Source organism: Hyperolius riggenbachi, chromosome 10 (genome assembly GCF_040937935.1).
Source record: "Hyperolius riggenbachi isolate aHypRig1 chromosome 10, aHypRig1.pri, whole genome shotgun sequence".
NCBI classification, from domain to species: domain Eukaryota; kingdom Metazoa; phylum Chordata; class Amphibia; order Anura; family Hyperoliidae; genus Hyperolius; species Hyperolius riggenbachi.
Genome location: NC_090655.1, coordinates 207260197 through 207287541, shown reverse-complemented (window position 1 = coordinate 207287541; position 27345 = coordinate 207260197). Strand labels below are relative to the sequence as shown.

The following is a 27345-nucleotide window of genomic DNA, read 5'->3' as shown; positions in this document are numbered from 1 at the left end:
GAGTTCGTCTGGCGCAGGGATTATAGAGCGATGAGATGTCCTTAGCTGTCGAGTCTGCGATGCTATCCTATTGTAGTTTGCTGGTGATGATGCTGAGCTAAGACAAGGTAATATCCACTACTTTATATGGGTAAAAGAGAAGGGGCGCTGTACAGGGTGGGCGGGGTGAAGGAATAGCAATCTAATGGCATCTTTCTGCAAGTCCTCTGAGCTGTAAAACTTAAAAGGAAACATGAGAAGAAGAGAAGCAGCAGCATTGATGTCACTGAGTCAGCTGAATAAGAAAAAGAAGCCGGTGTTTGCTCAGTAGCATATGTGTGCTGTTTTGATGGGTATGCTAAAATGTTGGAACACCTGATAGTTGGACTAATCAAACTTATAATTTGCTGCTACAGCTGCTTCAGTAAGGCAGCATTAAAGAGAATATGAAGTGAGAGGAATACGGAGGTCAATATATTCATTTAATATAAACAATAATACCAGTTGCCTGCTGTTCCTCTGCCTCTAATACTTTTAGCCATAGACCATGAACATGCATGCATTGCAGATCAGATGTTTTACATGACAATCTGACTCATCACAGCAGCCAGGAGACGCGCTGCTGTGAATTAAAATAACACGCAGGAGAGGGGAATATAAGGAAGCGGCCGCCAGCTAAGGTAACAGCAGCAGTGGCCGTGGGGGCGTTGTCTTGTCAGGTATATAGTAAACATCACTGATAAGCAAATTGCAGCCATAAAAGTTTTCCTAGCAGAATACAACTTTTGAGAGCAGAGGGAGATAGAAAAGGGTCAATAGCTCATGTGTTTTCATTTAGGGACACTTAATAGACTGCAACTGAGCAGAGACAACAAAACATTCAATCTACTTTCTAAATGTTTAAATATAAAATAAAATCCTGGGACGACTAACTTCATTTTCAGGAGTAGGAGGATAAATATAATTGTTTATCATCAGTTTATTTTCATCTCGGGTTCACTTTAAAGAAAATATCAGGCAATTTAAGGGACAGCTGTAGCGAGAGGTATGTGGAGGCTGTCATAATATTTTCCTGGTAAACAATAAGTTACTTGGCAGCCCTGCTGATCTATCAGTCTGAAGTACACTAGAAACAAGCATGCAGCTAATCTTGTCAGATCTGACGATGTCAGAAACGTGATCTGCTGCATGCTTGTTCAGGGTCTATGGCTGAAAACAAATAAATATGGCAGCCTCCACATACCTCTCGCTACAGTTGTACTTCAAACAAAATGAGACCTACTTACCTGGGGCTTCCTCCAGCTTACTCGCCCCCCCCCCCAAAACTAACGGCCGCTCCAATTGTACTTGTATTTAGTTTGAAACATATTGTATGGCTCTCAGGGAATTACATTTTAAAATATGTGGCGTTTATGGCTCTCTCAGCCAAAAAGCTTCCTGACCCCTGCTCTAGCCCCTGGAAGGCTATGTGTCCCCCGCCGAGGCTCCGCTCCAGGCTGGTCTTCCGGGTCTCCTCTGTAGCACGCTCGCACATGCGCACAGGCTGCTAACCTCTCCGGGTCAGCAGCCTCTGCGCATGTGGCTGAGTGGCTGAGAGGCGTAGTACTTCTGCGCCAGGCAGAACGCTTCCTGCTACCCCGGGAGACCGGCCTGGAGCGGAACCTCAGCGGGGGACACATAGCCTTCCAGGGGCTGAAGGAAGCCCCAGGTAAGTAGATCTCATTTTGTTTAAATTGCCTTGGGATGGAAACCTCTGGATCCGTCCTCCAGATGCTTCTCCAGTCCTGCTCCGGCAGACCGTTCAGAACTGAGACCCCCCTAAGATTGTGACCACAGTGTACCTGAGCAATAGCAAGGACTGCTCAGACTTTGGCGTAAACTGCAGAGCCGGATTGGGTCTGTGTGACTATGTAGGTGCAGATGGCTTGTGCAGTAGCATAGATCTGATCAGGCTCAGCGTTTACTTTTACATGTGGCTTCCTATCTCTACAGTCCTGATGTCCCTCTGCTTTTTATGGCCATGGCCTTTCCAGATCTCTGATCCTGGTGCTCAGGTTCAACTCCATAAGGGGGCTGCCTTTCCACCACTCGTCTAGACTGCTAGCAAGTGCCTGGCTACTGAATGGGTGCAGCTAAAAAGTGGTGAATTCCAGGGCTGTGGAGTTGGAGTCTCGGAGTCGGGGCAATTTTGGGCACCTGGAGTTGGAGTCGTGGTTTCAGAAACTGAGGAGTCGGAGTCGCGTGATTTTTGTACAAAATCCACAGCCGTGTTAAGTATTAGACTAAGGAGTCGGAGTCTGAGCAATTTTGGATAGTCGGAGTCGTGGTTTCAGAAACTGAGGATTCGGAGTTGGAGTCGGAAGATTTTTGTACCGACTCCACAGCCCTTCACTGCCGTCAGCTGGCCGTGGAAAAGAGGCCATATGCAAATAAAGATTGTTAATTCGAAGCATGAACATAGAATATTCTCAACTCATTACAAAAGTACAGGGATTAGAAGAGTAGTATGGTTCAGATGCTATCCACCCTTCAGAGAATATGCTAAACTATAGTCCTATTAGTTAGTTCTATACGGAGCAACGGTAGGAAGTAAAAAATGCCCCCCATGTTTGAAATATCTGCTCATTGTCTAGGTATGGACGAGAAGTGGGACATTGTGGGCCACCACGCCGAGTTGCAGGGCATATAATTAACCCAATCCAGCGTGGTGGAGCACGGACCTAATAGAGATGGAAACAAGCAAATAGTCAAATCCAGTAATTGCACAGGTGAGGGTTTGCTGTGAGAGCAAGTATGCCTCAGATATCCATTCAAATGATATTATCCAGGATTCACCAAAAGCATGTCTATGGGAAAAGAGCCAGGCCACCGTGCTGGGCCGCATGGCTGCCGATCGGCCCAGCACAGTGGAGGACGCCCACAAGTCGTCAAACGTAGAGATACTCGTGGAAAAGGATCCTTATCGAATGACTGCAATTGTTCCATCAGATTGGGCTGTAGCACAGTTTAGGGGTCTGGAGGGTGTTGTAGAAAGATCTGGAAATTACCCCACTGTGCGGCAAACATGCCTAAGTAACAGTAAAAGCCAAGGTTTAAGGAGGGAGCGAGAGAGTGCGAGTCAACTTGAATTCTGTCTCTGCAACTGGTTCAACCAAGTGAGTCATAAAGAAACAGAGTACCCAAGCAGCTCGGGGTGACCCAAACCGCTAGGAAGGTATAGTGGAATAAAAGAGACTGAAAAGCCCTCCTACTAATAAGCAAGGTTTGGTGAAATTTGCCTTCTTAAAACAGAAGGAAACTTGCAATTATTCAGCTATAAGTGAACATTTGTGGTTACCCACAATGCACCACTACTGAATATGCAAATGATTTATTTTTGCCCCTGTAAGCTAAGCAAGCATCCAGAACCGCTGGTGTATAGTAACTCTGTTGTACTGGTCCAAGTCCTATCCCATACAGCCCCATATCAATCCCTGCCATGTACTGATGAGGGCCAAAAGCCAGAAACAGGCTGTCTACATATGGGGTTGATATGGCTGTGTAATATTTAAAGCTATAGGCTTGCTATACACTAGCGGTTCTGGATGCTTGCTTAGCTTGCAGGAGCGAAAAGAGATAATTTGCATATTCAGTAGTGGTGCATTGTGGGTAACCACAAATGTTCACTTATAGCTGAATTCTTGCAAGTTTCCTTCTGTTTTACGAAGGCAAATTTCGCCAAGCATAAAGAAACAAGAATACACAGCATAGGCTTTTGATTAAAGGAGAACTGTAGTGAGTGGTATATGGAGGCTGCCATATTTCCTTCCTTTTAAGCAATACCAGTTGCCTGACAGCCCTGCTGATCATCTGCCTCTAATACTTTCAGCCATAGACCCTGAACAAGCATGCGGCAGATCAGGTTTTTCTGACAATGTTGACAGATATGACAATATTAGCTGCATGCTTGTTTCTGGTGTGTTTCAGACACTTCTTCAGCCAAATAGACCAGCAGCCAGGCAACTGGTATTGCTTTAAAAGGAAATAAATATGGCAGCCTCCATATCTCTCTCTCTACAGTTCTCCTTTAAGCGTGGTGATAGCAAAAAGATAAAGGGACGTAGCCATAATACTTATCAGCGTTAACTCAGCAGATGAAGCAGATGGTTGTGGAGATTGTCCTCCAGGTATGGTAGACCAGGTGTGCTGAGGTCTAAGCGATCATTGGGGCAGGGCATTGTCAGGTACCTCTAAGCGGATATTCTCAGCTTGCAGGAGTTTACCTTCATCCAGGTTTTCAATGACAGCATTGCGACCGTTGATGGTGAACATCAGTTGGCAGGGAACATTCCACCTATAGCGGATCTATTCCCGGATAAATGCTGCGGTAATGGGGCGACAGGATTTCCGCTTCTGCAGGGTTGTTGGTGAGAGGTCTGCATACAAGTGCACGGTGTTGGGAACTCCAAGGAGATTCTCAAGGACCATTGTGGTAGTAAGGAGTTAATCCCGGACATCAGCGTAGTGTAATATAATCACAACTCGCGCTAATTCTATATTCTTAGAATAAATTTTATTAAAATATAATGTATAAAATTCCAAAATTCACAATCCACACTCATACACACCACAACCTCTCAATATTGCTATAGGGCCCTTTGAATCAGCAGCGCTCTAATTGCCAACTAACTATAATATAATAAGTTCGTTAGGAATCACTCTTATCAATGCACAGAAGGGATCCAATTTGTGCTTAAACTTGTGAATAGATAGTTCTTATGTGCATGAAGGGGATACAATTTAAATTGTCCCGTTTTTTCATTGAGGAAAACTACAAACAGATCCTACTTATGTCTCAGAGTGACAGGGTTCAGGTCTCTTAGGAGCTCTGTTAGTAATCACTTAGTATCCAGTACAGTGATTCCTTGCATGTTTAATTCTTATATGTCAGTCTCTCATAGCCAGCTGCACTCACCACAGATTCTTTTCTGAGTTTAAATTGGATCCCCTTCATGCACAGATATGAGCGCTTCTGCACAACAAACGTGGAGTGTGTTATCTATAAACATAAGAACTATCTATTCACAAGTTTAAGCACAAATTGGATCCCTTCTGTGCATTGATAAGAGTGATTCCTAACGAACTTATTATATTATAGTTAGTTGGCAATTAGAGCGCTGCTGATTCAAAGGGCCCTATAGCAATATTGAGAGGTTGTGGTGTGTGGAGTGTGGATTGTGAATTTTGGAATTTTATACATTATATTTTAATAAAATTTATTCTAAGAATATAGAATTAGCGCGAGTTGTGATTATGTTATATTTTGTGGTATTACATTGAGAGAGGGTTGAAGGTATCCCTCTGCAACACGCAGCTTGTGTAGAGTTACTCACCAGCGCCATATAAATTGTATGTCTATCAGCGTAGTGTAGTTTAAGAACCACATCCCGGGGCAATTCTGGATTCCACGGCTTCGCCAGGGCATACTGTATCCGATCTATGCAAAATTGTGTCGCGTCAGGAATCGCAGCAGAGAAGAGGTGTAGAGCTGCTGCTGGGAGATCAGAGACCGATTCCAGAAGGCCCTGTGTGGAGATTCGATCTCTGGGCCCGGTTCTCAAAATCCTCAAGTTTACCCTCGATAATCTTCATCCGCACGTCGTGATGATCCAGCTGCTTCTTGTCGCCTGCTAATGCGGCTGTCACATTTGTGTCGAGCTCCTCAACTCTGGCGCCAATTTCTTTGATCTGTGCTGAGAGACGAGCTCAGCTCGTGCATGACCGCCGCGGTGGATTGCTCAGGCCCTGGCTAGCTGATTTTCACACGGTTTGCTTAGTTACACGCAGCTAGCACTTTGCTAGCTGCGTGTACAAGCCAATCGCCGCAGATTCGCCGCTACCCGCCGCATTAGAGGGCCCCCCCCCTCCCCGAGACCCCTTGCGCAGCCTGGCCAGTCACCGCCAGGCTGCGCTATGGGGTGGATCGGGACTCCCCCAGACGCATGACGTCATCCCAATCGTCGCCAACGGGATTTCCTGTTTGCTTTGATCGCCGGAGGCGATTGGAAGGGGGGGGGGGGGGGGCGAGCTACATGCTTTAAAAAAAAAATTAAAAAGTGCTGCGCCACCACCCTGGCTGATTTAATAGAACGCCAGGGTGGTTAATGGCGGCAGAGAGCTCTGTTTTTAAAACCACTTTTTTTTTTTTTTTTTTTTTTAATTGACTTGTACAAGTTGGTGTTCTCGGGTGACCGCTTATTAGAAGTTGAGGAGGCAGAGCTGGGACCCACTTGTTCATCTGGGTCTGGGATGGAGGATTCAGCATTGAGCTGTTTATCCAGCTTGTTTCGCTGGGCCTTGTCTGTCATGGCCGCAGGAGCTCCGCGTGTCTTCTCCAAGAAACCTGTAATGGTGTTCCTGCGTGTGGCAGAACAAGACTTGGAACGCTTCTTCGACTTGCTGGGCATCTCATATAACTGCAGCGTTGTTTGGTCTTTTGAGGTAGCCCCAATTATAGCTAATAAATGCCCAAATGCATTGCAGGGGTGCAGAGCTCACTGAAGAAGCATCCTTCCTCTAGCACGCCGCGCAAGTGCCCCTGGAAAAGAGGCCATAATTTGAGGCCATCAGTGGCCCCTCATGAGTACGGATGTACGAATTGTGTAGGGCGGAGCTACAGGCGTGAATAGTTGGCTTGGAAGAACTTGTACTATGATATGCTTGGTTTTTATTCTGGATCATGTAAGTGCACTACTTTTTTTTTTTTTTTTTTTTTTTTTAATAAATGTACGTTTTTACACTATGAGGAGTTTCTTCAGTTGCTAGGTCATGCATAGCGAGACCTGAAATGACATGCTCCATTTGTTGATCTATATGCTGAGGCTGTGCTGTTTGGGACCTGCTGGGAATAACCAAAGCGAGGTTGCTGTCTTATAATGTGGATGGCAGAGCATCCGGTGAGAGGCCACGTGTGACTTTGTGGGAGGCTTTGTGCAATAGAGGAGTGTGAGACCCTTTGAGGCATAAGGTGCTTTTATTGCTGTCTGTGACCTGGTAGCTATAATATATGGTGAGGACCTGTGATGCCTATTCCTGTGGTGGATGCACATACGGAAGTTTTTCTAGCACTGGGTGCTTTGGGATATAGACAATTTCCATTATACAGTATCATGCTATGATCTTGTTGTTTTTTTCTTTGAACAATATCACTGCAAGAGGTGGATTTGATGCACGAGAGCGCGGTATCCTGGAGGAAGTGATCCCTATAAGAGGCAAATAATTGTTTGATATAGTGATATGTACATTTTTTTTTTTTATAATAATAAAATGTATGCAGCTGGAAAATGGACCAATTTAATTTCACCTTGGCAGGATTCGATTGATCCATTTTCAAGTTGCGTGAATTTGCATAATTCTATATCAATATGGAATTTACATCTTAAGTAGCCAGTTAGCCACCCCTACCTTCTACAGTTTCCTTTTATAAATAAAGATGTACTTATGCTAGATGGACAAGTTTAAAATAACAAACTTTTTAACCCAGGAATTTCAGAATGTAAATCTGAGAGAGGAAAGATTTTACAATGGGCAAACACTGACTAAATCTGTAAAGGAATATTGTAAAAAAAATAACCAATTTTTGTTTTCACTACAGTTCCTCTTTAAATGGCATATATTACAAGTTATTGAAGCCTGGATTCACACTGTGCGCGTTGTATAATGCTGCATTATTATGCAATTCAGATTGGACATAGAGTTAAATTAAAATACTGCATGCAGAGAGTTAGAAAAACGTTATCTAATACAACACAGAAGCGTGAACAGCCCCATAGAATTAAATTGGCATGCAGATTTATTCTGCAACGCAACTTGCGTAAAAGTATTGCACTGCACGTCTATCGTACAAAGAAAGTATTCTTCACTGCCACTGTAAACCCGCACATTGGGCTTGATTCATTAAGCTGCACTGCTAAAGCAGCGCACCTTAAAGGAATACTATCGATGTATGCATTTATGTTTAAATGCTGTATGTTGTAGCACACATTAGGGCAAGTACTAGGAGCAATTTGATTCCTCACACAGCTGTTCCTCTCAGCTGTAAAATCCTCCTTCAGTTTTGGCGTCAGTGTTGGATACAAAATGTATCTAATACTGAGCTCCCAGAGGGCTAGACCATGTCTGCACAGGGGAGTTGCTATCAACTCCTCAGTTTATAGTTTAATTATCACCTTGCTGAAAGAAACTTGTTGATATGGTGGTAAGGGGTTAAAGATTCTAGCAATGTGTGTTTATTATCTTTGCTTCTCTTGACTGATAAAGATACTAATAATGCTAATTGTAAACAGTGGTCTGCCCCTCTCAGCAGCTTGTAAAGTGGATGCAGCCTGGAGTGTATCACCTCAAGCAGACAGCCAGGCAAGCAGTCTGAGTGTAAACACAATAGCTAGTTATATTCCAGCAATATTCAAGCTCATTTAGTTACCTGTTACCACCTCAGATCAGCCTATTTCTCCTCATGTCTGCTGCATGCTGTGAGTGACACAGTGAAATATATTTGTGAGCTGTGTGACAGAGTAACCAAGCAGCTCAGGGTGACCCAAACTACTATGAGCTGTGTGAGAAATGAATTTCTAAGCAGGGATAGCAAGAGAGAGACCTGGGTGAATAAATAAAGTGCCCTTAGCACTAGTGGTAATGTGTACACTAACATAGAGTATTAAAAAAAAAAGTTGTTTCAATCGATAGTACTCCTTTAACCACTTGAGGACCCACCCTTTACCCCCCCTTAACGACCAGCGCTGCTGTAGCTGATCTGTGCTGGGTGGGCTCTGCAGCCCCCAGCACAGATCAGCGTGCAGGCAGAGCGACTAGATCGCCCCCCTTTTTTCCCCACTAGGGGGATGATGTGCTGGGGGGGTCTGATCGCTCCTGCCTGCGGGTGTTGCGGGGGGGGGGGGGGGGGGCACCTCAAAGCCCCCCTCCGCGGCGAAATCCTCCCCCTCCCTCTCCTACCTGGCCCCCCCTGGAGATCCGGGCTGCACAGGACGCTATCCGTCCTGTGCAGCCAGTGACGGGACGTCCCCTGTCACATGGCGGCGATCCCCGGCCGCTGATTGGCCGGGGATCGCCGATCTGCCTTACGGCGCTGCTGCGCAGCAGCGCCGTACAAATGTAAACAAAGCGGATTATTTCCGCTTGTGTTTACATTTAGCCTGCGAGCCGCCATCGGCGGCCCGCAGGCTATTCACGGAGCCCCCCGCCGTGAATTGACAGGAAGCAGCCGCTCGCACGAGCGGCTGCTTCCTGATTAATCAGCCTGCAGCTGGCGACGCAATACTGCGTCGCTGGTCCTGCAGCTGCCACTTTGCCGACGCGCGTTATGAGTGCACGGTCGGCAAGTGGTTAATGTGTAAGGAGCGCACGCTATGCACGCCTTACACAGTAGTGCTTACTGCTGTGTAAGGAGGGTGCCTTCCTTTAGATAGGAGCCTGCCTTCCTATACATAGTTACTATGTATAGGAAGGCACGCTCCTATCTAAGGAAGGCACCCTCCTTACATAGCAGTGAGCACTACTGTGTAAGGCATGCATTAGCGGCCACTCCTTCACAGTAAGTTGTGCTGCTTTAGCAGTGCAGCTTAATGAATCAAGCCCATTGTCCGGTAAACGTAGAGCATGCTGTGCATTATTCGTACAGGACCCACTGCACCACATCCTATGTGAGCGTACCAAAGAAATATGTGATGCAATGATGTTATCCATTGCGACATAACACAACGGAAGCAGTGTGAAAGGACCCTTAAAGTGTACCAGAGATGGTGTCTAACTAAGCTTTTTTTACTTACCTGAGACTTCCTCCAGCCCCATAAGCACGTCTGAGTCCCTCGCCGTCCTCCCGCGGTCTGCCGTTCAGCCGCAATCAGCCCCGATATCTGGCTCAGTCTGCGCATATGCAGAAGAACCTGACTGATGCGACTAAGTCAGTTACCGGGGCTGATTGGCGCTAAACAAAGGACCGCGGGAGGACGTCTGAGGGACTCTGACGTGCTTATGGGGCTGGAGGCAGTCTCAGGTAAGTCAAAAACCTTTGTTAGACGCCGTCTCTGGTTTCCTTTAAGAGCCTTACACAGATGGAAGTACTTCAAAGTGAGAAGCAACTGACCGATCGATTTTGTTTTTTGTTTTTTTTGTTAAACGACTGAAAGACAATGATAAGCAATGGTGCTCTCTCACTCAGGCCAATCTGCCTGGCTGATTGCCTTGGCCAACAATTTTTTGCAATCAACCGTGTGTACAGGAATCAATAGATCATGAATGATGCATCCGTGAAGTGCAGCTATGTGAAAAGGATTGTGATCATGTGATTTAAAAGTTGCATACACCTAACATAGTAAGCAGGACTGTGAAACCGGTATAAAAAAATCCCCTGACTCCAACTCCGATGATGACTCTGACTCCTTGACTCCCTCTGATTTGCATATAACAATCTTGCTGATTGAAAGTATGTAACATAAAAGGCATCTCATCCCTAAGCTTAGGAATTGTAAAGCTTTATTAAGATGGCATCTGCTTTTGGGAACAAAAAACTCCTGGCCAGGAAGCTGACACTTTACCCTGTCAGCCATCCCAGCCTGTCATTGGCAATGTAAATGCCACAGCATGTCGTCTGTATAATAAGATTCACCGGAAACGCATATGAGCCGGGTTCCGGCATGTAGCCCTGCCACCTTGTAGAAAAAGGCCTTCACCTTTTCTGTATCTGATATAGCATAGTTTCTCAACGTGTGGTACGCGTACCCCAGGGGGTACTTCTGAGGGTTCCAGGGGGTACTCGGGCTTGATATATTTAACTAAGAATAACAAATTTAGAGTTTTAGAAAATGATAAATCTTATTTAAACAAAGCCAAGTTAGTATTTTAGCTAATTATAAGCAATAGTAAAAGCTTGGAAATGGTTTAAAACCAATTATAATGTGCTACAATTAAATATATATTTGTCAAGGGGTACTTGTGATAATGTTTACTATGCTAGGGGGTACTTCATGAGTATATGGTTTTAAAAGGGGTACATACCAATAAAATGTTGAGAAACACTGTGATATAGAAAAGGCCAGGGCCATTTTCTGTAAGGGGGCAGAGCTATGTACCGGAACCCAGCTGATAGGAGGTTCCAGTGAATCTTGATAAACAGACCATGTGTGGCAGTGCAGGTCACATGAATGTGCGGCTTATTGCTAACTTTTTTGTTTCTTTTAATAAACACATAAGGCTCCTTTCACACGTTGACACTCATTTTAAAAACGTTCTGTTTATTGGAATAGAGCGGAAAACCGGACAACAGATATGTTTAAATGGTAAATAGATTTTCATCAACTACAGTGAGTCCAGCCTAAGATTATATTAACTATTATGATGAAGGGGGGGTTGCAGGTGACAGAGGCTTTAAGTATCTTACGTAGGGTGTTCTTTATTTATTGCAGAAATAATCGGACTTGCAGAATACTGAATTGAACGCAGTGGCAGCATGTAGAAAGACATCAGGATCTTTACAAGGACATCATGCCCCTCACATCACTGGGTAAGTGGAAACGGCAATACTAAAGACCCACGTAGACACACACTTCTAATTAAAGGTACCCATACATCATCCGATTTTTGGGCATATCGATCATGAGACAGATCTCTCTCTGATTGAATCGAATCAGAGAGGGGTCGGTTGCCTGCCAAAACACCGCACACTGATTTCAGCATGAAATCTAATAACTGTGAGTGCCTGTACCATGTGGCAACAGGCGTGTGTAGTGACCTCACACATATGCCAGTGCCACGTGGTAGGGGAGCTTGCGGTGGTTGAAGACACCGGAGGAGGCCTGGATTCATGCTAGCGGACAGGTAAGACTTTTACACTGTGCACAGGGGTTGGGGTTGTTTACTTTTTACACTTCGGCCCAGAAATCCATCTGGTACGTTGGTCATCATGATACCGAATGTTATCGCTGCACTTTCAATTGAGCAATTGCAACCAAGATTTTCCAATATGTTGGATAGATCCAATCGACTTCTGGCTGAAATAGGGTGAAAGGAAGATCAATGGGGTGGCCATGTTGCTTCTCCGATTCCCATTACGATTATATAAAATGATTGAATCAGAAGGTCATTTGGGCCCCAATATCGAGTGATGTATGAGTACCTTAAAAGACAACAACAATCCAGAAGCCCAAATGCACAAGAAAGATGTTTTGTTCTTCCTTCTTTTCAGAATTCCACACACAAAATGAGAGGATTCCACAAGATCATCAGGCAGCTGAAACTGGTGAGCTTATTATTTGAGTGGCATTTTGCTGCTCTTAGAAATCCAAACCTCCCATGTTAGATTTAAATCTGTTTGGCTTCAGCTTTAATGCTAATGTGAGTGCTGCAGAGTTGAATATGATAAATTGTATAAAGAGGATGAAATTCCTGCAGAGAACAGCCCAGGTGGGGAATTAATACTACAATTCAAAATTGGGTATTTATTGCTCACCTGGGCTGTTTAGTTACTACAACATTGGGCTCTTTTCACAAAACTTCTCCTCCTACTTGACTTGTTTATCACTGAATTGATAAAAATAACCTTTCAGCACATTTACAAGCAAAATAATCACTCAACGAAAGATGTTCCTGATTAAATTCATTTCAATATTACTTTTCTTACCTTTTTAAAAGGACCCTGAGCAGTAACCTAAATTAAAAAAAAAAATGTTTTTCCTCCAGCCCACCGTAGGCCACGAGGTCCCCCCATCATCCTGCTGGTGGCTCCCGTTACCGGCAACACCCGGGTCAGGTGTCGGGCAGACTCTTCCTGGATCCTGACACTCATCGTCATAACGCAAGTTTTCTAACTCTAAACCGCGCATACGCCTGTCGGTGTGATGACGCGTAGCGGCGGCGTGATGACGAGGAGCATCAGGATCCAGGAAGAGTCGCCGGTAACGGTAGCCGCCGGTGGGACACGGAGAGGAGCCAGGAGGATGCCGGGAGACCTCGCGACCTAGTGTGGGCTGGAGGAAGTCCCAGGTAAGTGACATTTTTGAATTTAGTTTACTGCTCAGGGTCCCTTTTTTAATTTATTATATTTTTGCTCTTTGGAAGCTTAAAAATTTGACATAGGTAAGGTGTAAACAGAGGAAAACTGGTGGAAAAGCTGTGTGAATCATGCCCAATCTCTTCTCCCATGTCCTCTAGATGAGAAAAGTAATGGGAAAATAGTGTGTGCCCAGAATCCGGTGCTGCCAGCAACTATTAGAAGTAATGAGGAGACAGTATTACCCAGTAGGGGAGTCATGAGACATCAGCCCCTATTAGAAGTAATGAAGAGACAGTATTACCCAGTAGGGGAGTCAGGAGACATCAGCCCCTATTAGAAGTAATGAGGAGACATCAGCCCCTATTAGAAGTAATGGGGAGACAGTATGTGACCAGTGGGGGAGTCAGGAGACATCTGCCCCTATTAGAAGTAATGAGGACAGTATGTGGCAAGTAAGGGAATCGGAAGACATCAGCCTTTATTAGGCCTCTCTCAAACGGTGGGCTAAATTGATGAATCCACTAGCTGTGAGGTGCTTGTTACCGCTCAGCAGGGTGAGTTGAGAGGCAGCCTACTGGAGTCGGATCTCCACACTCGTGACATGAAGTATTTTTGTTTTCTGTGTGACCGGACTGCATATCAAATACTGACACGCATGGGATTACAAACGCTGCTTTTCTGATGCAAGAAATTGCTGGTGATTGGCACTTGGTTGCTAAACTGCCTAACAAGAGCTCAGTGCAGCCTCACATGTGAAAGAGGCGTTATTGGTGTACACACCCAATTTTGATTGGCCAATTTGACCTCTTCCATGTAGTATGAGAGCTTACCTACACAATCTATTCATAGTATTTAAAATCGGTTGGCCCCAATACTGCATGGAGGTGGTACATGGAGATTACTTTAAAGGGATTCTACTGTAGTATTGGGGTCATCAGATATTAAATACTATGAGCAGATTGTTTAGGTAAACTTCCTACTACATGGAGGTGGTAAAAGGGGACAGTGATTGGCCAATCATAATTGAGGGCTGGAACCCACTAGAGCATATGTGTCAAACTCCGGCCCGTGGGCCTAATCTGGCCCTCAGGGCCATTCAATTTGGCCCTTGAGTGGTTTCCTCACTTTGCATTATGTTTGGCCCACTCTAGACCACCAGGGAAGCTAAACTGAAGATGAAGCCCTAGAACACCAGGGAAGCCATATGGGGGAGGTGGGGGGGAAAGCACTAAACACTAGGGAACTGTATAGGGGAGGCAGTAGGGTCACTAGACACCAGGGAACTGTATAGGGGAGGGAGGACCACTAGACACCAGGTAACTGTATAAGGGTTGGAGGGGGGCCATTAGACACCATTAGACACCCGGGAACTTTATCAGGGAGGGAGGTGGCCACTAGACATTGAGGTTGGCCCGCAACTAAGTCCCAGTGTACACCATTTTGGCCCTTTTTGTATTTGAGTTTGACACCCTTGCACTAGAGCGATTTTGTGAGCGTTTGGGGATCGATTCAAAACGCTAGCGATTAATTCCCGAAAATCCCCCCCCCCCCCCCCCCAAATGCTCATCTAATGGTAATGGATGGGCAAAATTCCACTGGAGCGATTTCGATTACCAAAATCACAAATGCTGGACATGCAGCATTTTTGTTAGCGATTAGCGTTTCTGCAATGTAAAGTATATAAACGCTGGCATAATCAAAACCTACACCGAGTGATTTTGCTAGCATTACATTACGGCACACTGTAAATACGTTAAAATTAATTGAAAGGACCAATCAGAATTAAAAACGCTAATCGCTGGCAAAAAGCTGACACTTTTTTAAAAACTCTACCAAAATCGCTCATGAAATCACTTACAAACCGCTCATACAAAACGCTAGCAATTAGTGATAGTGTTTTGTAGTGGGTTCCAAGCCTGAAAGTGTGTACCAGGTTTTAGCATGCATACATACACACATCCAGTTTTGATTGGTCAATGTCACCAGCTGCATGTAGTATGAGAACGATTTGTTCATAGTATTTAAAATCTGTTGATCTCCTACTACATGGAATAGGGAATGTGTACAGTATGCAGTCTTAATTCCTTAATTCCCATCCCCAGTTTGCATTGCCTGGTGTTTCTCATGCACCTCCGTATATGAATGTCATACTTCTCTTTATTCACAGACACCAGAGGAGTTCAGAGGGATGTAGAAGCTGTGGAGGAGGAAGAAAGGCATGTGAGGATTAAAGAGGAGGAAACTCCATTAGGAATCAGCACAGGTGAGGAGCAATGCAAAGTTCACAAGGAGCATGGATTATTTGGGGTTAAGAGAACACCGTACTGGAGCAGTAATGAAGCAACTGTTCAGGGCAGCCAAACAACCAATCAGAATCCTTTCCCCTGGGATGGAGGTTTTAGGCAAATCTCACTCATGTTAGAACTCCCTCACCAAATATATGTTTGTGGCTGTATTCTGTAGAAAATCTCCCGGTTTGAATAAATACTGAAAGTGGACCTGAACTTAGCCTGTCTAATATTCCCCCTCATCTGTGACTTGGCACAAGTTGTTGATCTCTCAGCTGTGTCAACTGACTGCAGCAGCACAGACTTTAATCTGTAAGCCTAGGATGTTAACAATATGTCCACTTTCGTGAAAGCAGGAAGTAGACACCCTACAGATTTATTGCAGGATTTGTATCAGCTGTAACAAAGAAATGTTGTTCTTTAAAGGTTGTTGTGCTGCTGCTTATCTTTTAGAGCAGATAGGAAGATCTGAGTTCAGGTCCACTTAAAATAAAGTGGTAGCTTTATTTTGAGCTGCCAACAGATGTCTGATCACCACATTTTGAAAGGTCGCCTTTGCCGCCCTCTTCAGGGCTTCTACATAAGGTGTGGTGGAGCAAATTTCCCACACCTTAAAATCTACCTTACATATCTGTAATCAGACCTGTTCCCAAGAGATGTCAGCACACCAGTTCTGCAAGAAATGGCATGCTTGCTTATTGTGTCGCAAGGGCAGGGCTCTCTCACCCATGTGTCTTAGAATCTGTTACACATTTATTCCTATTCATGTCACTGTAATTACCAATTCTGTATTTTGTGCCAACTCTGTCTTTTGTATATTGGTGTACACCATTGTCTGTATTATGCCCCCCATGTCTGTTTCTTAGTTTGTATAGCGCTACAGAATATGTTGGCGCTTTATAAATCAATAATAATAATAATTGTGCTCCGGTTCCACAAGAACCCCTAAAGCAGCCTAGTACACACACCCAACTTTAGTCATTTAAAATGATCATTCCAGTAGGTATCGGTCAACCAGCGTTGGTTTTAAATGACCGTTTTACACATTTTTATCAGCTAGCCAAGTCGCTTAAAACCCAATCCAACCAGATGGATTTTTAATGCGATTGTATGAACCAAATGATTGCATTGACCATGCTTGTAGAATAACGGTCCTGCCCTCTGATAGCCAATAAGCTCTTTTAACCTCTGTAAAAATCCTTAATACAACCTAAAGTGAAGGTGAACTGAGAGAAACAATTGTATATGTAGTTCTAATCCTAAATCGTGTTTTTATTTATTTATTTTTTTGTGTGTGTGTGTTATAATCTTTAAACTTTTGACATAATGTAAAGCTCTGTACACACATCAAAGTCTTTGGGAAATGAACAATCAACGATTGATCTGCCTTACTATTTTCTTGCTGTGTGCTCAGCGCATATGTGAAAAAGAGAGTAAATAGACTACAAAACCACTTCTGTTTGTGGTATTATTATTTTTTTTTTTTCCTTTGCATGAACTGATCTTCTGCATGTAATGAACCTATGCAGCGGGTTGATTGCTTATTCATACAGACACTGCATGATCTGTTCAACTTGTTAGCTGTTTCCTACACCCAGATGTGATTTCGTATTTCCTCAGCTAGAGTCTTTCAATCCTAATTGGTATCAGTGAGTAACCACAGTCAGGCTGCAATACTTCTGCAGAGAAACCGGCATTTAGAGGTGTGGATTGTTAAAGAGGAACTGTCACGAAAATATTAAAATTTAAAATGCATACAAACAAGAAGTACATTTCTTTCAGAGTAAAATAAGCCATAAATTACTTTTCTCCTATGTTGCTGTCGCTTACAGTAGGTAGTAATCTGACATTAACGACAGGTTTTGGGTTAGTCCATTTCTTCATGGGGGATTCTCAGCATGGCCTTTATTCTTTATAAAGGCATTCACAGAAAAAGATTTAAACAGTGATGCTGGACAACCTCCCTGCTCACCATACACTTTTTTTGGCAGATTGGTAGAGCAACTGCCATTCACTAAGTGCTTTTAAAAATAAAGAAAACCCTAAGAACCCCCTATGAGAAGATGGGCTTGTCACAGACCGCTAGGCCGGTCTGCGGATGGGGTAAATCAATCAGCGTCAGAAATCCTCTCACACGGTCATTTGTTCATCACGAAGGGTAACCCGCGTTCGCAATTTGATGAACTGACTCGTGAAGGGAGCGTTCTGATACCAACCGATTCACCACACACATACAATTCAAAGATCTGCCACCAAGCGAGTTACACAGCCCGCTACTGTAATTTTACTAGGACTTCGAGAACGCTCTATTAACCCTTAGCAGTATGCAAGAATCTGGGTCAGATCGTTATGTCTGGGCCGGGTTCTCGCATACGGGTTATAAGTGTATACTTCTATTAAACACAGGGTAGCGATTTCAGGAGAATAGGTATGATTGTGTATGTTCAGCAACAGGTCATAACCGCTAAACTATTTGTAAACGTTTAATAACAAAAATGCATTACATACAGTTATATACACCTATAAACACAGAGCTTAAAAAATATAAAGGAATAAAATCAGAAAGTTCTTACTTAGTTAGCTGAGCAGTCCATTTGAAACCTGAAGAAAAATAGTCCAGTTTAAAGGTAGGCATTCAGGTTAAGTCTTTGAACACTGCAGGCGCTGGCTCTCCTTAGCGCCTGCATAGACGTTCCGTAGTCGATGGAATTTGGAGAACTGAGGAGGAGTTCCTCGCAAACACTTTTTTTACTGACCTCAGTTTTGGGGCGGTCACTACCTGAAAAGTAGGTGTGTTTAAGGCAGGGTTACCTCCTGGCAGTCAGGTTGCCACCCACAGACTCGGAGCAAGGAATGTACCAATTATTTATAATTTGTGTAATTCCGCTCCAGATTGGCATATCGCCAATCCGAGACTATTTTCCTAAGCAGCTTGCGACCCTCTATTAAACGAGGCTATACACGCCTAGTCTGTCGCACTCGCTCTACGCAGGCCGGATAATGTGGTTTCTCTATTGATTCCTGATAGCCAGAAAATTATAAATCATGTGAGTGATAGAACTGATTTCTGGGTATCAGGAAATGTGTTTGTTGTCTTTCTGTGCCAAACCTATTTTGAATTATTAATACATTAAGGATTCCTTTGTTTGAGCCTCTGCGTTTAGAGGGAATTTTGAATTTCAACCAGTTTGAGCTGGCTTGGGGAACATGAGCTGGGTGACCAAATGGCTTCTCGGCAGGGGAGTTAGCCACTTGTTAAATTCTTTCCTGGGATTTTTGCTTTCAGTGGAAGAGAAAGGAAAGACATTTTTTGTACATTTACCCCGCACTGACAGTAATGGCTGGACCATACGTAAATCGTTTGCGATTTTGCGCACGACTTTCCGTAATGTTCGTCACAGGGCTAGTCCAAAATCTGTTGGTAATGTCAGATTTCTATTACTTACTGTAAGAAAAGTAATCTATATGGCTCATTTAACTCCAAAAGAAATGTAACTTATTTGTATATGTTCACATGTATTTTAAATTGTAAGATTTTCGAGACAGAAGTCCTTTAACCCTTGCAGTGAGGGGAAAAAAATATAAAAAGGAATACATGTAATCCCTGGTTAACGAACGCATTAGGGGACTTAGGTACGTTCGTAGCCACCCTGGCGGTATGGACGAGCTGAGCTTGTCCAGCAATAACTTGCAAAAAAAGTTAATGACAAGCTGAGCTCGTCCATGCCGACGGGGAGATTTCCTGTTTCTCTGCCCCGCCGGCTGCATTTTTTTTAAATTCTCCTCCGAGGGATTTCCCAGGATGTCTGGATGCCTGTCTACACGCTGTGGGTAGCGATCTGTGCTACCCCAGCATGCAGAACAAGCATCCAGCCCCCCCCCCTCCGTCTCCGCCCGTTGAGTAAATAGATCTACTCACCCGAGGGCTCTCTCCAGTGACTGCTGCGGCGCACACCCTCCTCCATCTCCGAAGTCCAGGTATCTGAACGTTTACATTACGAGGCTTGGTGATGTCACCAAGTAGTCTCGTAATGTAACTGTACAGAGAACGAGACGTCGGAGATGGAGGAGGGTGTGCGCCGCAGCCGTCGCTGGAGATAGCCCTCGGGTGAGTAGATCTATTTACTCAACAAGCTGAGACGGGGATCGGGAGGGGGGGGGGGGGGACATCTGGCTACCTATATACCTGGCTATACATCTAGCTAACTATACCTGGCTGCACATCTGACTAACTATACCTGGCTATACATCTGGGTCTTATACTCACCATTGGCATGCTGATCCCTCGTCGCGTACCTCTGATAGCTTCCCCAGTGCCTTCTTCCATGACCCTTGGCAGATTTTGCTTCTCCTTCGGCGACCACTTTTTGCACGGAAATCCTGGGGAAATTGAACGCCAGGGTGGTTAACCTAATAATACATCCATAAGTAAAAAAAAAAAAACATGCCATCTCTGTCCCTTGTACCTCCTCTATGCTCCCTTGTGCCTCCAGTGTATCCCTGTCACCTTTTGTCCCCCTGTGCCCTCAGTGTATCCCCCCCCCCCCCCCCCCCCAAAAAAAAAAATTTTACCAGCTTAAACTCTCCGCCTTTTTTTTTTTTTTTCTTTCTTAGAATTTTTTTAAACTATAGTTCTCATTTCCAGGCTTGTTTGTATCAGCGGGTCTTTCGTAAATCGGGAATTATTGTACAGTGTAGTTCTATGTAGGACTGGGACTGTACATAGACATATTTATCTTTTTTTTCACCTTTCAGATTAGGTACCCTTTAAAAAAATGATTGTAAAGCATTTGATGTTTGTATTTAATGCCTGGCATTCTGCTTAAAATGTGAACACTACACGGTCACTTTGTACTTGTGTGACTCCTTCTTGGTTGCCTACAGATGGGTTCAGTGACAGAAATCCACCAGAGAGAAGTACCAGTCCTCAGAATCGCCAGGGCTCCACGCAGACTGAAAACCAGATCCCTCAGCTTGATCAGGTAAAGGGACAATGTGCACAGTGGATCAGGGTCTTTCTTTTTTCTAAAAGAATACCTGTAGTGAAAAAAGTTAAAACTGAAGACTTGCCTCAGTAGTGTCCTCCTCACCCCCACCGAACCCACGCTGTGACTCTCCTAACATATTTGACAAGGGCTTTTTCGGATATGTTCTTTGCGTCACACTTCCTGTCCGTGTATGAGTGTGTCTGCACTGCAAGTACAGCCTGGAGCAGCTTGTGCATGGCTTTTTCGGCTGTGCCACTGTGCAGGAGTGTGGCCACAAAGTAGACGGTCCAGGCAAGCAGTGGTCGATCCTCCTGCACCCAGCAGGAGGATCTGAGGACGAAGCGGACCAAATCGGCGCCCAGAAATGGCACCATGCACCGCCATAGGCCGTAATGTGAATTACGCCTATAGCGGTGCTCAGACAATAACTTGACGCTGTCAAAAGATGGAGTCCAATGTACTTTAGAATCATTGTAATTTGGCAGGCAGCCAAATTACGTCTTTTCCCCCTTGGTCCAAGACTGCCTGGAGGGGAATAGTAATTAATGCCGCCTGGACTTTTACAGGAGCAGGTGAGCCTTTTTTTGGCTTTACCATGTGCCCAAATTTCCCAGCACAGTTTTTGCTTGTATGCTCTGAGAAACCTCTTGATCATTCAGAGGCCTCTCTACTGAAGTAAGTAAACCCCACCCCCCTCTCACAGGTTTGCTTTAAAGTGGACCTTTGAGGTACTTTCAAGCTATACATGTTGTGCTTCCTAAAAATAGGATTGCAATGATGATCAAGTCGTATTGCACATTACCAGTGCAATGCAAGTCCTGCGGCCATTGCTTTTCAGATATGCTCTTGTTGCTGCACTCCATCAGAGTACAAGCACATCTGCATTGGGTACGATTGGGTACGGCCCGCGTCTGCACAGTCGACAAAGTTGCTCATATATGGCTTTTTCCACCGTTCATGCACTGCTTCAAACTACTGGGCATGCGTGGACCATAGTCCAAGTGCACATTACAGATGCACTCATGCACTGACAGTCTCGAACCAGCAGCAGGCTGTCCATTTTTATTTCTGCATACAAAAATTTGCATTAGATGTGAATGAGCCCATGAATTTACATGAGCTGTCAGTTCTAATGTGTGTATCTTATTAGGGGGGGGGGAATTTTTTATATATATATATATATATATATATATATATATATATATATATATATATATATATATATATATATATATATATATATATATATATATATATATATAATTTTTTTTTTTTTTTTTTTTTTTTAATCATGTCCTCATCTGCTATACAGTCTCCTGCACTGTTGTCTGAGCTGTGGGATAGTATCTTATAATATGATGCTTCCTGTATAATTTTGTTTTTGTAATCAGGATGGAAAACAAGTTGGTGTTGATGCAGAAGTGAAAGATGAACAAGAGCCGTGTAAGGAGGAGGAAATTCGTGCTGAGATCTCGGGTGAGGATTATACACTAAATACAGGTGGAAAAGTCAGACCAGGCAGGTACAAAGAAAAGTGGAGTAAAATTACTGTGATTGCCCAGGGCAGTTGGTCACAATGGGCAGCTTAATTAAAGTGGCACGAACTCAGTGGAGATGGATCGGCAAAGAAGCAGATGGCGACGGAATTAATGGAAGCGTATGAGAACGGAGAGTGTCTGTTCTCACCACACTGGTCGCCATATACGTTTATATTCACCTGCTGCCATTACATTTGGTTCCATTGCAGACTCTGCCACAGCTGTTGCATTAACTGCATGAGATAAGCGCAGGTACATCGATCAGAGTCCCAGCAGAAGCATCAGAAATCCAATGGATTTCAGCAGACCAACTGGAATGCTCCCTTTTTAGGACGGATTCTTTTTGGTTCACTTGTGTTTAGCAATTCCTTACCACTCCAGAGGCAACCTTTTTAAAAGGGCATATGAAACGGGCAAATCCCAGCTTAAATCCTGGCTCATAAACACATGTAGTTACTAAAACCGAGAGACAACCATAAGGCCAGAAACCCACTAGGAGTGATTTCTAAATGCTAGTGATTTGAAAAAGCTCTTGCTAGTGCACATCGCTCAAGTGGGATCTCACCCATAGCATTACATTAGCAAGAGATTTCAAATCGCAAAGCGCTCAGAGAAACGCTCCTAGTGGGTTTCTGGCCTAAGTCTAGAACACATCAGCTTCCTTAAGTTTTAACACATTGGGCCAAATACAATTCACTTTATCCCCTAATTTATTTTTTTATTCTTAGGAGGTATTTCTTAGGAGGTATTCTTCTGTAGGGATAACGTTTCACCTCTCTGCAATTGAAAAGCACTAAAGTAGGTGAAAGAGTACTGTCAATATTTTATTTGTGAGTACGGGGTGTTTTTTTTTTTTTTTTTTTTTTTTTTTTTTTTTTTTTTTTTTTTTTGCTTGTTGGTGGCTTAAAAGGCATTTTAGTGACAAGGTATGAAAATGTCAGCTTGGAGAAAATTATGGAGAAAAAGTGAGTAGCATATGGGCCATTGGCCCTATTCAGTTAACTTTTTCTCCTAAGTTTTTTTTTCTCCTAGGTGAGATTTTCACACCTTATCAATAATATGCCTTTTAAACCACCAGCAAGCAAGAAAATTAATTTTGATAGTACTGTTCCACCTTCTTTTTTTCTTCCTTCTTGTTTTTTTTTGTTTTTTTGTTCCCCCCCCCCCCCCCCCCCCTTCATTGCAGAGGGCTGAAAAGTTATTATAAACAGAAGATCATCTAATAATATATTTAACCACTTCACCCCCCCCCCCCCCCCCCCCCAGTGCTAAATTTCTCCGTCCCTCTGCGCACCGCTTCACCCCCAGGGACGGAGAAAGGTGCACTTGTTTGTTTACTGGCTGGGAGTGGGCGGGGAACTCGCGCGCACACTCCAGCCAGCCCGCACAGCAGATGACTAATTGGACGTTAGGAACAAGCGTTCCTAAATCCAATTGGCATCGCCGATTGCGAATAGAATGAAGACTGCTTCAAACAGAAGCAGTCTTCATTCATAACAACGTAAAGTAAACAAACATGCAGCGCGCGATCGCACACACACACACACACACACACACACACACACACACACACACACACACACACACACACACCGCTCTGCAGTCCAATGATTGGTTATGGGGACCCCAGTCCCTAATAACCAATCATATTACAGAAAAAAATGAATGGAAGCAGCGCTGCAAGGTAAAAATCGCGCTGGTGTTTCAGGGGTAAAACCCCTCCGTTGTGAAGTGGTTAATATATTATACATTACTGTATATAATATTATTATATAAGATTTTCTCCTAGGAGAAAAACTGATTTCAATAAGGGCCTTTGTGGTGTGTTTTTTTTTTTTTTTTTTGTTTGTTTGTTTTTTTTTTGGCAGCAAAATGCCATGAATTAGTTTTTAATACTGTCCGTTCTAATGAGGCCCTAAGGTGGCCACAAATCTAGCGATTTTGATTAAGTTTCATCAAATCTGATACAAATCTGTGCCACGGCAAGCATGCCCAATCAATGATTTGAATGATTTTTCAAGCTGAAATCAGTCAATAATATATTGATTGAGCAAATCTCGGATCGCTGTGGGCGAAGATGGTGCCATGCAATCTCACAATAGAGGCCCCCCCCCCCCCCCACTGCTGTCCCCGTGCAGGGTAAAATCTCACCTGTCCAGGCGCTGTGACTCCTATTTCCTCCCCTGTTTCCCCTCCCACCCACCATGTGGCACCGTGTTTGTGTGGGTGTGTATGTGGTCACACACACCACGTGGTATACGTACTACCATGTGGTTGCTCCTTGTGACAGTGGCACCTGAGGAAGGCGGCGGGAGTTGGTGCAGCTGGACAAGTGAGATTTACAATGCATGGGCAATGGGGGGGCGGGGCATTACATTTGGGAGGTGGCCAGGTGCACTTAATCGACGGCGCTGTGAGTCCAATATCTGATTTCATACTAAAATCTATCAGTAATTGATTTTGTGTTGTATGGGCAGCTAACCGAGCTCACTCTAATCAGATTCGATTAGACAGAGATCTGTCTCTTGGTCGATCTGCTCGTACATCGCTGCCTCCATTTCTATTGGTCAGAGAACCGGGTACACTTGTATCTTCTCTGGCGTCTGAATACTGGCAATTCCCTCAATGTCTGTCTCCCACATCACTAACAACCACTTTATCTTTGCAATATCAGTGTAGGGGTTCTGGCTGCGGCTGTTGCTTCATTTACTGTAACACAAAGTGGAGAGTTGTCTGAAAATGGAAATCACAGCTATGATTTATGCCCAGTGAGCATGCAGGGAACTGGCACTGCCAGCAGTGGGTAGAGGGGGGGGGGGGACACAGCCATTGTGGAACCTGCCAGTAATTGGAGTGCCATGGAGGAGGCGGTCAGCATAAACTATCCTCTGTTTTTCTTTCACGAATTCTATTTTTTCCTCCATTTCTTATGTCTTCCAGATGGCCAACACAAAAAGCATAACTCAAAAATAATTTCAGATATTTCTCAAGCATGTAAATCAGAAGATGACTGCACTTCTTCGGATGATACCATCACATCCTATTCAGATGATGTCACATCCGATTTCTCAGATTGTGATGTCACGTCCCATTCTTCAGACTATGATGACGCATCTCATTCTTCAGAAGAGGCACCCAGTACTCTAGACCTCCATCCTTTACCTCCCAGTTCAGACATATCAGGTGATCCCGGTACAAAAGGGGGGAGTTTCCCAGCTTCTTCTCCCACCACTGAACATGCGTCCCATACGAAGGGCAAAAACCATTCATGTTCTGACTGTGGGAAAAGTTTTGCTAAGAGAGCAAAACTAATCAGACATAGGACAACCCACAGGGCCCAGAAATTGTATTCATGTTCTGAATGTGGGAAATGTTTGAGTTCAAAAAATGGTTTTATACTGCACCACAGAACTCATACAGGAGAGAAACCATTTCCCTGTTCAGAGTGTGGGAAATGTTTTAAACGGAAATCAGAACTAGTAAAACACGAGCGAACTCACACTGGGGAGAAGCCGTTTTCCTGTTCTGAGTGTGGAGCATGTTTTTCCCAGAGGGGACATCTTATTGTGCACTGGAGAGTCCACTCTGGGGAAAAACCTTACTCCTGTTCTGAATGCAATGAGAGTTTCTCCAAGAAGTCCACTCTTACCTTGCACGAAAGCTCCCACACAGGGGTGAAACCATATTCCTGTACTGAATGTGGCAAATCTTTTAAGCAGAAGGAGCGTCTTGCCTTACACCGGAGAATTCATTCTGGAGAGAAACCGTATTCTTGTTCAGAATGTGGGAAATGTTTTACCAAAAGGACCAGTCTCATTACACACCAAAGAGCTCACACTGGGGAGAAACCGTTCTCATGCTCTGAATGTGGCAAATGTTTTTCTAGGCTGGTAATCCTTCAAGCGCACCAGAGAATTCACACTGGGGAGAAGCCTTTCTCATGCTCGGAATGTGGCAAGAGCTTTAGGCAGAAGAACGTCCTTGATAAACACCTGAGAACTCACACCGGGGAAAAACCGTTTTCCTGCACTGAGTGTGGGGAGTGTTTTGGCCGGAAAGAAGGTCTCCTCTTGCATGAAAGGACTCATTCTGGAGAGAAGCCATATAAGTGTTCTGAGTGTGAGAAATGTTTCTCCAAGAAAGCAGGTCTCGCTGTGCATCTTAAAACTCACACAGGAGAGAAGGCATTTTCTTGCTCTGAATGTGGGAAATGCTTTGCTAAGAGAGCAAGTCTAAGTCTGCATGAAAAAACCCACTCTGAGGCAAAGCCATATTCTTGTTCTGAATGTGGCAAATGTTTCACTATTAGAGAAAATCTTATTTTACATGAAATGTCTCACAAGATAAAGTTTTCATGTTCCAAGTGCGGTGAATGCTTTCCTAAAAGAGAAGCCCTTGTTGTGCACCAAAAGAGTCACAAGCGGGAGATGCACCCGGTCTCAGAATGCAAGGAGTGCTTGACTCTTAGATCAGATGCTGCTGAAAAGGAAAAAACCCAACTGTATACCTGCTCTGAATGTAAGAAGTGTTTTTACCATACGAAATGCCTGAATTTACATGAGAAAAGTCACACCAGGGAGAAAACCTATCCATGTTCCAGATGCACTGAATGTTTTACTAATCATGCAGATCTTGTTAGACATAGGAAAATTCACACTCGTGATCACACCTCTGAGCAGGGGAAAGGCATAACACAACCACCGCAACTGATTAGACCGGAGAGCGGCCAGTCCAGCGATCGCTCGCATTCATGTTCTGAGTGTGGACGAGGATTCAATAGAAAGTCAGATCTGAATAGACACAAGACAGTCCACACTGGCGATCGCCCATATTGCTGTTCAGAGTGCGGTAAAAGCTTTACCGACAAATCGAATCTGGTTAGACACGAGAGAGTCCATAATGGCGTTCACCCATTTTCATGTTCTGAATGTGGGAAGCGATTTGCATGGAAAACTTCTCTCGTGTCACATCTCGCTTCTCACAGGAGAAAAGGGGCTCCTGTGACAAAAGCGGTGGCTGAGTAATGGCATTGTCACATGTAGAGATGAATGGCCACAACATAGTGCATCTCTAAATCTCTAGCTAAATTGCCATAGTGGAGTTTCTGATGACTGTCAAGCCTCCTTTTTACTGTAGTGACGATGGGATGTTTTGATTGGAGAATATGACTACTGACAGACCTACAATAACCTCCTCTGCTTTGTGCTCTGTGTAGCAAGGATGTGTAGATTCATTCTGTTTCCCAAGCAAAACATTTTTTAACTGACCCTCTTGGTTTTAAAGGTCATTTTTAGAACTTTGAATTTAGAATGAAATCTTATTCACCATAAAATATCATGAATTTAGTATTTTTTTTTAAACCCATTTTTAGATTTCTATCAGAATATTTTACCCTCATTTTTTGCCTCTGTGAGAACCTGCCCTATTCTCTGTAGTCTTATTTATGACGTTTTATACTCCTAATAGTGTTCTCTCATTAAGTTATAGAACTCTCTTTATGTTTGGAT

The 27345-nt window shown here is 43.9% G+C and overlaps 2 protein-coding genes across 3 annotated transcripts in view; one reads left to right on the top strand and one right to left on the bottom strand.

Moving 5' to 3' along the window:
• Nucleotides 1–18003, bottom strand: part of LOC137534275 (zinc finger protein ZFP2-like) — a 43681-nt gene extending 25678 nt beyond the window's left edge. For both annotated transcript variants that reach the window (XM_068255689.1, XM_068255691.1), the window contains exon 1: nucleotides 17886–18003. The gene's annotated coding sequence lies outside the window, so the exon portion shown is untranslated. The remainder of the gene's footprint in view (nucleotides 1–17885) is intronic.
• On the top strand, nucleotides 9–27092 carry LOC137534271 (zinc finger protein 271-like). Its single transcript, XM_068255679.1, has 7 exons — nucleotides 9–107; nucleotides 11439–11536; nucleotides 12218–12271; nucleotides 15192–15287; nucleotides 20197–20294; nucleotides 21692–21776; nucleotides 24779–27092. Exons 2-7 carry the CDS (start codon nucleotides 11518–11520, stop codon nucleotides 26860–26862), a joined length of 2436 nt encoding a protein of 811 aa, XP_068111780.1. The 5' UTR covers nucleotides 9–107; nucleotides 11439–11517; the 3' UTR covers nucleotides 26863–27092.
• Nucleotides 27093–27345: the final 253 nt, after the last annotated feature.

Bases quoted from the DNA above. Each gene is read 5' to 3' on its own strand.
- LOC137534271 (XM_068255679.1), top strand. The intron at 12,272-15,191 runs GTGAGCTTATTA...CTTTATTCACAG, and splicing joins TCATCAGGCAGCTGAAACTG to ACACCAGAGGAGTTCAGAGG. The intron at 20,295-21,691 runs GTAAAGGGACAA...TTTTGTAATCAG, and splicing joins AGATCCCTCAGCTTGATCAG to GATGGAAAACAAGTTGGTGT.